Source organism: Maylandia zebra, linkage group LG12, assembly GCF_041146795.1.
Source record: "Maylandia zebra isolate NMK-2024a linkage group LG12, Mzebra_GT3a, whole genome shotgun sequence".
NCBI classification, from domain to species: Eukaryota; Metazoa; Chordata; class Actinopteri; order Cichliformes; family Cichlidae; genus Maylandia; species Maylandia zebra.
The window spans coordinates 10,624,421-10,634,137 of NC_135178.1; the positions used below are offsets into that span (position 1 = coordinate 10,624,421).

Sequence of the window (9,717 nt, forward strand, 5' to 3'; positions counted from 1 at the left end):
CATCAGCTTACCAAGTGAAACATTTAACTGGTTTTTAAACGACGACCTCTCGACCCGCTTAAGCTTAAAACGAAATCTTGTTCAGGGAAACTCGCTGAACAGGGTCAAAAGAGGAAGTGGTTATTTTTAAGGCTCCACCACAGATCAGTAAACGGCAAGCTATAAACAGGAAGTCATCTGACAGCAAGATTGTTCAGAAGTCTACAGAACACTGTTTATGCTCTTTATTTTTATAAAGTTAATTGATCTCCAAACGTTGAATGTGTTCATCTGGACGTAGCGTTTTGTGGGAGAAACGTTTTGTCACTCATCCAAGTGACTTCTTCAGTCTCAGCTGACTGCAGGTTAATTGGATGTTTCCAAATTTGTTGTCAGTAAGTAGTTTATTAAAGACTAGTACAAAGGTAATATTTTACAGAAACTGTTTTAAAAAGTTGACAGACCTTAAGATAAACTTGGCACCAAGCAAGTTCTGTACAAAACTGAACTCAGCACACAGCTTCACCTGAAATGGAGTAGTGCACTAAAGGTCAAAGGTGCCAGAATTTACAGTTATACTTTATATTCAGGTACATAAACAGGTTTAAGCTTTAAGCAAGAGTTTAGAAAAATAGTTTTGTCATTTTAAGGAAGTTTTTCCAGAAACTTTCCCTCTAGTTCCTAAAGAACTTTACAGTGATATTTACTGTAAAATGGGAAGATCATGTTTGAAGGTATTCAGAACTTGTAGCCCAGTCCAGATCTGCTAATGTGGCAGAACAGTGTCATGGCAAAGCACATTCCCAAAACCTGTAAACAGAAATATAGAAATTAAACTGGAAAAGGACATAAAATGCAATGTTGTACTGTTTTAAAAAAAAAAAAAGTTATTCTGAGCTTCTCAAGCTGACTGAAATTTCATTGGGTTTATGCTTGTTTATATGAAGTATTTTTATTCCTTTTGCAATCTAAAGAGTGGTCTTTTCTTCCCCGATCCATTCTAGAGCTGTGTTTTTGGGTGTGGCAGTGGACATTGTCCAGCTGGAGGCCCACTTTGGTAAGTGGGAGGGGAGCAGATCTTGGTCTGTATCCCAATTCAGGGTCTGCAGCCTTAAAGTACGCAGCCTCAACGATCCTCAAGGGCCGCGCACTTAAAGACTGCTAAGGCCGGAAGTGCGAGGCTTGTGAAATGGGACGGTCTAGCCTCCGTTGCGCTGCCCAGGTTGCCTAGCAACCATGATACTAACAGCTAGAAACGTTTCATACAGCTTTGTTTGACAGAAATGAAGGAGAAAATCGTTTGTTCATTTGTTTGTTTGTTTCTACATGAGCTTTGATCATTCTCTGTAAGATTAAGGTCAGCTATTGAATGGCGTAAATTTTAAAGTAAAGGGTTTAAAACCAAGTTAGTACAAACGTCACTAATGTCACATAACTTTGCCGACATGTGGCCAACAGTAATGTTTTAATGTTCTTCGTTATTAAACATTTGCACATAAATAAGTGACATAATATTCAGCACTTAGTTTACTAAGATACTCTTCGGGCGCCCCTCATCCGCCGTTTTTTTTTTTCCGCCAAAATTATCCACACCCACCACCGCGCTATGCATTCTGGGATATGTTGGGCCACGAAGTCTACACCGCCACGTCCTTAAAATTCAGGGAAATGAAGGACTCATTTGAGGGCCGCATTTCGAGCAGCCTTTGAATTGGGACAGTCTTCGTCGCGTCGCTGTGACGTAATCGGCCTTAAAATGCGGCCTTTAAGGCTGCAGACCCTGAATTGGGATACAGCCTTGGTCTGCGGCAATCATAGACTGTATATGAAGGATGGCTGTAGCGGCTTTAACGTCACACATTATTTTGCCATTGCCAGATAGCGAATGTGACTGATATACAGGGATGCTGGACAGTCATTGGTTAAAGACATGTAAACCACTTTTATAACTTTAGTGGGGACTAGTCTTAACAGTAAGATGTGAAACTGGCAAAGTATAAAGTCATCAGGAAAATGTTTAGCATGAAGTGAACTGAAAGTTAATTTTTCTTACATTTCTGTACATCCTAACTTCTATTCCAAAGCAGGAGTTGGCCATTAGGACAGAAGAATGTAGGTTAAAAGTACTTGACCATTAGCTTTTTATTATTTTATTTTCAAGAGCTGCAAGCTACATTCATCTTTTATTTCCTTTTTTCTCTTCACTCCCAACCAGTTTTACCAGATGGCTCTCTGCCACTGTCACTGGCTCTTCTGGCTCTAGTAGATGTAACATGGGCTGCAAGATGGTTTCCACCAATGTGGAATTACCAAAAATAGAGAGGGCATAGCCTAACATATGAAACAGGAAAAGACCGCTGTGTAATCCATTTATTTCAACAAAGTAACTGTATTCGGAATACCATGTATTCAGTTACTCCCGCACACTGTCTGGAGATCTCTTCCTGTCAAAAAGTTCTTTCTCCCCACCATTGCCTGGTACTTGCTCATAATGGGTTATCTGATCATCAGAGTTCTCTCCATCTAATATTGAAGGATCTTTATAGTATAAAACACACTGAGGCCATGGTTGTTAACTGCTATAAATGAAACCATACAGTCAAAGGCAACAAAGTTTAGGTATATTTTAACAGGAAGATGCCACGTTTCTGAGCAGAACATTGTATTAACCAATTCATTCACTTTATAATCCAGTTGTCTTTTATACAGAAGTGAAGATGGTAATTTCTGAGACATGGTACATCTGCAGGTTCATAGATTAACTTTGCAACACCTGCGTAAAATAGTATGTTAACAGCTTACCTCAATCATACAGAGGACAATGACAGAGACCCCAATGGTTAGGAAATTCTTCTCAAAAAAATTTGTCACCTTTGACAAACAACCCTGCACACAAAACATTTTGAAATTACCTGCAGCAGTAACAATGTGACCTTTGACCTCTATGGTACATTAAAGCAAGTATGAATCTGAAAGGATCAGTGATTAGTATGAGCCTACCGTTTGCCTGTATTTATGACTTTTACAAGAGGGGTCCTCAGGAATACAGCAGGATTCTGGCACGTTGTTTCCCCAATCTGTTACATTATGGATTCCACAGCAGTCAAGCTAAAACAAATGAATTTGACAGACAAAAAAAATAAACACATTTCTAAAGTCATTTGTGTCACAACATGACATCTCCACTCTGACACACTTACGTTTTTTTGAATATTATCCCAGTCACTTTGTTTTGAATGTGTTGAATTTCCTTTTGCATCATTCAAGCCCTTTGTCAGATCGGTCTTCACTCTTTCAGTAATCTGAACAGTAACGGAGGATTTGGTGATTACATACAATGTATACATTTGCTTTAAAAACAGAACATATTGTGTATAGCATATGTGTCACACACTTCTCCCTCGTATACAAGTAGCAGACATGCTGCTGTCAGTTCCAAGAGCATCATGAGGAAGAGCATCAGGAAAAACTGTAAAAAATAAATATAAAGGTTTATGTGAATGTTACTCTGAAACACTTTACATAAACATATGAAACGGTACTGTATAGTGAAGTTATTTTCGGCTGCTAGTTCACAGCATGTAGCTCAACATGTCTGATTTCGAGAACGTTTTAAACTTGAATGCGCATAAATGCCCATCTTTGTGTTTCCTCCTAGAAAACTAGAAAAACTAGTCCCGATTAACATCTAAATTACCTTTTTTCCCAGAGAACTGACTCTTTAGATATTTCCGTTTGTTACATAAATGCTATTTTTGTAGCATTCAAAAATTGGAGTACACAACAGTGAAGAGGCAGTGTTAGAGAGCCCACCCCCCTTATCAAAATTATACAGGCTTAAAAAAACAAACAAATTATACCCTTTGGGGGTACCAAAACTAGAGTGTTAATTACCTAAAAATATGAAGTAATCAGAGGGAGCAGAAAACCACATAATCTGTGCTCTGCTTTGAGTATTTGTGTGTGTGTTACCGATAGGAGGAGACAGCGGTTCTCCTTGAGTGCGCCGAGAAATCCCAGGAAGGACACGCAGGTGATGATGATGCCGGTGATCAGGAGGATGTTGGCTATGTTGAAGCTGGGCAGTGAGGGGGTGAGAGCAGCATAATTTGAACTCACCATCACGATGACGCCGAAGGCCAAAACGGCCACACCGCAGATCTGACAGAAGAGAAGACAGACTGAAGCCAAGTCCACAATACACACTACACAGAGTACAGTGAGCTGCACCGGGCCCTGGTCTGCTTCAGAGCTTGCCTACAGGCAGCAGTGTCAGGCAGTACATTTTCTCAAGTGCTTCTGCTTTTTATTTATTTGTTATGCAACAGACTTCTGGCAAATGTTGACTTTTCCTTTTCTTTTGTATCCACCAAGTCTGTGGAACAAAATTAATGAAATGAAATTGAATTAAAAAATATATAATATAAATATATTAACACTTTCTCTTCATGGCCCCTGTGAGTCAGGCATATCTATCTATCTATCTATCTATCTATCTATCTATCTATCTATCTATCTATCTATCTATCTATCTATCTATCTACTCACATATTAGCAGACATTGGCTTTCTAAAATTAACTGCCTCCACTCTAATTGGCTCACGTAATCGTCATAGTAATAATACAATTACACAGAGTAAACAAAACTGTCAGAGCCTTTTTTGTGTTTTTTGTTTGTGTGAACTTTTGGTAAATCCTTTTAACTGATTAATTTTTAAGAATCTGACCATCTGGTAGAATATTTGAAACCCAAAGTAGACACCTGAAGCATTTATAAATACTAACTAATTTTCACACACTCATACGTCTGTCACACCTGACAGTTTAGGTTTGAAAAGTGAGTGGATGAATGTGACAGGATGTTTCACAGTGATGTGTGATGTATTGCTGGATGACTGAGACATACGTACAAAGCAAAGCAAGTTGGCAACACACATGGTGTACTTTAAACACTTGAGGCAGCTGTGAGCCATCTTGCAACTCCTCTGATCAGACCTGCAACAAGAAAAGGCCGTTATTTTTTTATTGAATATAAATATCGGAAGCAGGGCTGGATGTGGTCAAGGTTTAATGCAGCATCTCTTATTTATGTCTTGCGTTTGCGTGTGGGTGTGTAAGTGCTAAAACAGACAAAACGTCACGGTCACAAAGCGGGGAAGTGATGCTCACACATCTCACTTCCTGTGTTTCCTCTCAGTTTACAAGCAAAACCAAAATTCTTCTTCTGTACAACACGATATGAGTGCATTATACTTTGGGAGGGTTTAAAATTACATCATGAGAGGGCAGGCAGTTTAATTGTGGAAATACCAAAACTTCCTCAAAATACAAGGTGACCCGTTCTAAGTAAAAATCTCCTGTATTTGTGTTATAAATATGTGTAAAACATCAAAATTTTGCCCTCTTTCTAACTGATCTTTGTTCTGAGAATAGAAAAGAGACTTCTTCTTCTTCTTCTTCGGCCATTTAAAACTACTAAAGTACAGCCCTTATATTTTGTTTTCCACTTAAGTCAGTATGTACACATGACAGAGACTTTCAGTTAGATGACTGCCTATTTTGGTCTAAATTTGAAAGATTTTTGTTCACTTTTTCATCTTCGTGGGGTTTTCCTTTCTCACAAGTATTTTTTAGAGATTTGACATCAACACGTTTCTGACCGATAAAGAAACATCTTCACAATATTCTGAAGATTTAACGAGATCTCAAGACAAAATAAAGTTTAACTCTTACCTATTTGGAGAAAATGATATCTGCTATCGTCTCTGTTTTCAGGCGTGTGCTTGTCGAGCTCGTCTGCTGTTCGTACTTCCCCTTCTCATAGCTCTGTGAAGCTTGCAGAGTACATCATGGGGCTTTCAGCAGCCCTTCTCACTTCCTCTTCCTAAAGTCTAGCAACATGGAAAGAAACTGATGACTGAGAAAGTGCAGTAGGGACAGCCAATAGCGCTGCAGAGACGTCAGGTGCATGTCTGTGACACACTGCTTATATTTAGATACAAGCTGAAACTGTGGTCAGCAGCTGCAGAGGTCAAAACCCCTCACTGATGTGAAATCAATTGTTAATATTCTTATTGCACAACTAGAGATAATAAAGCCCGTATGTTCGTCACAGAGGAACACAAACTGGTTAAAACATCTAACTGGTGTCATTTCTCACCTTCTCAATGTGTCACGTGCCAAGGTAGTTGTCGGCATATGCAGTCCTGGTTTCATTTAGTCGTGTTGCAGAGTGTTACTTTCTTTATCAAAGGCCGCTACTCTGCATTTAATCATTAGCTACTATTTCTCAGATGGCTGCCCTTCCCTGAGCCTGTTTCTGATGGCCATTTCTTCCTGTTTAAAAGGAGTTTTTCTTTGCCACAGTTGCCAAAGTGCTTGCCTACATGGAGTTGTCTGATTATTGAGGTTTTCTCTTTCTTCCCCACCTTCCAAACATTTACCATTTATAATAAATGCCTGCCCTCTCCTGAGCCTGATTTTGTTGGAAAATCCCTCCATGTTTAAAGGAACCCCTGCCTCCCTACCAAAGTTTTGCTCGTAGGGAATATTTACATTCATGGGTATTTCCAAGTAAAAACAATCAAATGTGAAACAGTTCTCACCTGATCCCTCAGAATCAGTTCATTCTGTTGTTATTTTATATACTCAAAATTTCATTTAAACAGTCTCCTGATACCAGGCTCCTCTTCTAGCCTTTGTTTCATTCCTAATGTTATATATAACCTGACAACTAGCCTCCCCTGACATTACGCCCTGAACCCGCTGTTCCACCCCTCCCCTGCAGCTGCGCCACAGACCACACCCTGCCACACAGTCACTTTTAACACCTGAGATTGTTGCTTGTTATGGCAACAACAGGAATGGAGAAAGAACAAAGAACATTTTCTGTATAATAGACACAAAAACACTGAAAATGTTTTTAAAATTCTTAAAATCTGAGCCCACGGCAGGATGTCCAGATGTTCTCAGGACTGCTGTCAGCCAATGAAAAACCTCGACACATCAGAGGCAAGCATTCAGTTTCTTCAACACTTGTTTTAGTAGTATCGTCATTTCCTGACTCACAATCAGATCATCCATTTTTATTTCATCTTATTACCAGTGTGCCAGGGTTGAAATAAAGACAGTTTTAATCTCTATTTCTGCTGCACATACAGCCAGTGTGCCACAGATCAATACGCACGAGCAAACTGAAGCATAGTACAAACAGAGTAAGGCTGACTGAGCACTGGTTCACTTTCAGGGTGAAACTAAACCACACCTTCCCGGTGGCCTACTGGACAAATCCCTCAACCAGGGCAGCTGTAGACTAAAATACAGCGATGCATTAATGATATAGGCCAAAGTATATGACCGCTTAGTCATTCAAAGTTTACCTTATCATTACTTGGAAGCCTGTGATGAACTTCACAGCATTGTTGTGTGGGAGCAGGAACAGTGACATTCAGGAGGGGGAGCTTAGCCATCACCATTAAGAGGAACTGTGCAACCACAAATGGGGATTTAAGAGTAAAACAACTAATGTACTTTAAAAAAGGGCCTCTTAATGCACCTGGTTTGCAGTTTTTAGCTATAGTAAAACCAAGACACCGTTTTTGTTTAGGCTGAAATGCCTTTGATCCTTTTGCTTCTCTTCAGGCACCAGCGAGGGTCTCTTCAGTAGTGCTTAGTTTTTCATTTTGAACTCTGTTGGATGAATTGTCATTCAGGTTCAGACCCCCTTTGTTCACTTCAAAATGAATTTTTCTCCACTTCTAGCAGCAGTTACTTTTGGAATAAGACTACTAATTCAATTCAGTTCAGTTTTTATATCACCAAATCACAACAGCATTCAGCTCAAAGCATTTAATATTGTAAAGTAAAGACCAACACCCTACCAAACAAGTATTTGGCGACCTTCAGTGGAAAGGGACAGTTTTAGACCACCAGATTTCATGTTCCAGTTACCTTCTTACTCAGATAAATAACATTTTCACCTTTGTTAAAATTTGTTTAGAGTGGGCTGGAGTGGGAATTAACGCCCTCATAAAAATCCAATTATAGCTATAACAATAGTGAGCATTCCTTTAGCATTAGTAAACAAAAACCAAATACTGTATTTAACTCGATCAACTGTTTAGGAATTATTTACATTGAGTCATCCCTCAGACAAAATAACAGAATTTTAAATATAAAAACTCTTTTTAATTCTTGAAAATTGCACCCAGTGTCTGCCTGAAGTCTAGGACTGCACATCACCAAATGCTTCATTTCCTCCGACGAGGAAATGAAGCATTTACTGCAGCTGCTTTCAGTTGTTTCTTGTTTGTGGGTTTGTGGGTCTATTTTCACTTACTGAAAAGCGGCTCTGCCGAGTTGAGATGACAACTGACTTGGCCAATAAAGAATAAACTGAGAAATTAAGAATTGTTTTTGCAGCATGCTTCGGGACGTTGTCGACTTGCACTCTGTTATAATGTGGTTTGTTTTGGATTATAAGCTGCTTCTTTCTGTCGCCACACTTTTCCCTGGGCAAGTTCAAGTTGCACTTTGTTTAAACTCTCTGTACCTCCATTCATCAATGCATCTCTTGATTGTATACATGAAAGTCTGAAAGTATTTTTGATTTGGTTAAATATTGTGAAGCTATTTTTCTGAACCATGGACATAATCCTGTTTTCATGCATGTATCAGATTGTTGCTGATAGATGTATTTTAGTTGTTCAACTTAACAACAGCCTCCTTCACTTCCACTGCATCTCTTTTATTCTTATATTTAAGATTACAGTGAAAAGCTATAACATACAAATCCAACACTTTGAATCAGCTGCAGATATTAGATAGCAGATATGTGACAGACGCTTCATTGGTAATGAAGTAACAAGGGAACAGGCCTCACCTGGCCATGAAACATCTCGTCACTCAATTGTCTAATTACTTTGGAGCCTCTGAGGTTCTAAATCATTTCCAGCTAAAATCGCTTTGTAAAATCACTTGAATTAAAGCTGAAGTCTGCAGTTCTATCATATCTTGATGGTTTGTTGGTGGTACGTTCAACAAATTATGGATTCAGCTGTAGCTAGCTGCTTTCAGCACTTTAATCTAAACCACATTAACCTTTGATTCCTGTTCACTCTTTTCCAAGTTTCTAATGAGGTATATTAGTATTCTTTCACAAAACAGTTTCACTTCTGAGTTTGCAAGCTGCTTGTTTTATTACTTACATCACTGCTTCCACAGGAATTTTCATGTTTACCGTTCTCAGTTCCGCTGACTTATCATCTTAGATCCAAACACAGCATGCAGCCTACTCATCATTCTGTGCAGGATGAAATGTTCTGGCTGGTGTCCTGTGTGTCCATTTATACTGTATTGTGTTGGAGAAGTCTAACTTCTCAAACTCATAAAATCAAGATAAAATGAGCTTAAAACAACATTTTTGCTCATGGATGATATCTTCATAACACCTTTGGATACACTCAAGAGAAACATATTAAAATCAAATAACAGAAAACAAGCGAGGCACTCAGTCTCTGATAAAAGTTGAAGTTAGCATTAAAAAAAGACAACTGTGTATCAACTCTGTCTTCATCAGGGTTAGGCAGAATGAAATATCAGCCGTGGGCCTTCTACCAGCACCCGAGTCAAGGTATACAACCCATAAGGAGACCTAAAATAAAACATAATCCTCAAATATGTCAAAAAGTCATAATGCACTACATAACACGAAGCTAAATTTTACATTTTCTACCTGCC

The 9,717-nt window shown here is 38.9% G+C and overlaps 1 protein-coding gene across 1 annotated transcript; it reads right to left on the minus strand.

The window, feature by feature from the left end:
• Positions 1 to 364: 364 nt before the first annotated feature.
• Positions 365 to 9,260, minus strand: zgc:64051 (leukocyte surface antigen CD53). Its single transcript, XM_004574210.4, has 9 exons — positions 9,186 to 9,260; positions 5,713 to 5,870; positions 4,890 to 4,974; positions 3,952 to 4,140; positions 3,374 to 3,448; positions 3,180 to 3,281; positions 2,980 to 3,087; positions 2,782 to 2,865; positions 365 to 789 (listed from the first exon to the last, which is right to left on the minus strand). The coding sequence occupies exons 3-9, from the start codon at positions 4,950 to 4,952 to the stop codon at positions 718 to 720; spliced, it is 693 nt and encodes a 230-aa protein (XP_004574267.1). The 5' UTR covers positions 4,953 to 4,974; positions 5,713 to 5,870; positions 9,186 to 9,260; the 3' UTR covers positions 365 to 717.
• Between the last annotated feature and the right edge of the window lie 457 nt (positions 9,261 to 9,717).

Bases quoted from the DNA above. Each gene is read 5' to 3' on its own strand.
- zgc:64051 (XM_004574210.4), bottom strand. From the start codon at position 4,952: ATGGCTCACAGCTGCCTCAAGTGTTTAAAGTACACCATGTGTGTTGCC. The intron at 2,866-2,979 runs GTAGGCTCATAC...TTTTGTGTGCAG, and splicing joins GTCATAAATACAGGCAAACG to GGTTGTTTGTCAAAGGTGAC. The intron at 790-2,781 runs GTAAGCTGTTAA...TTCTGTTTACAG, and splicing joins TTGTCCTCTGTATGATTGAG to GTTTTGGGAATGTGCTTTGC.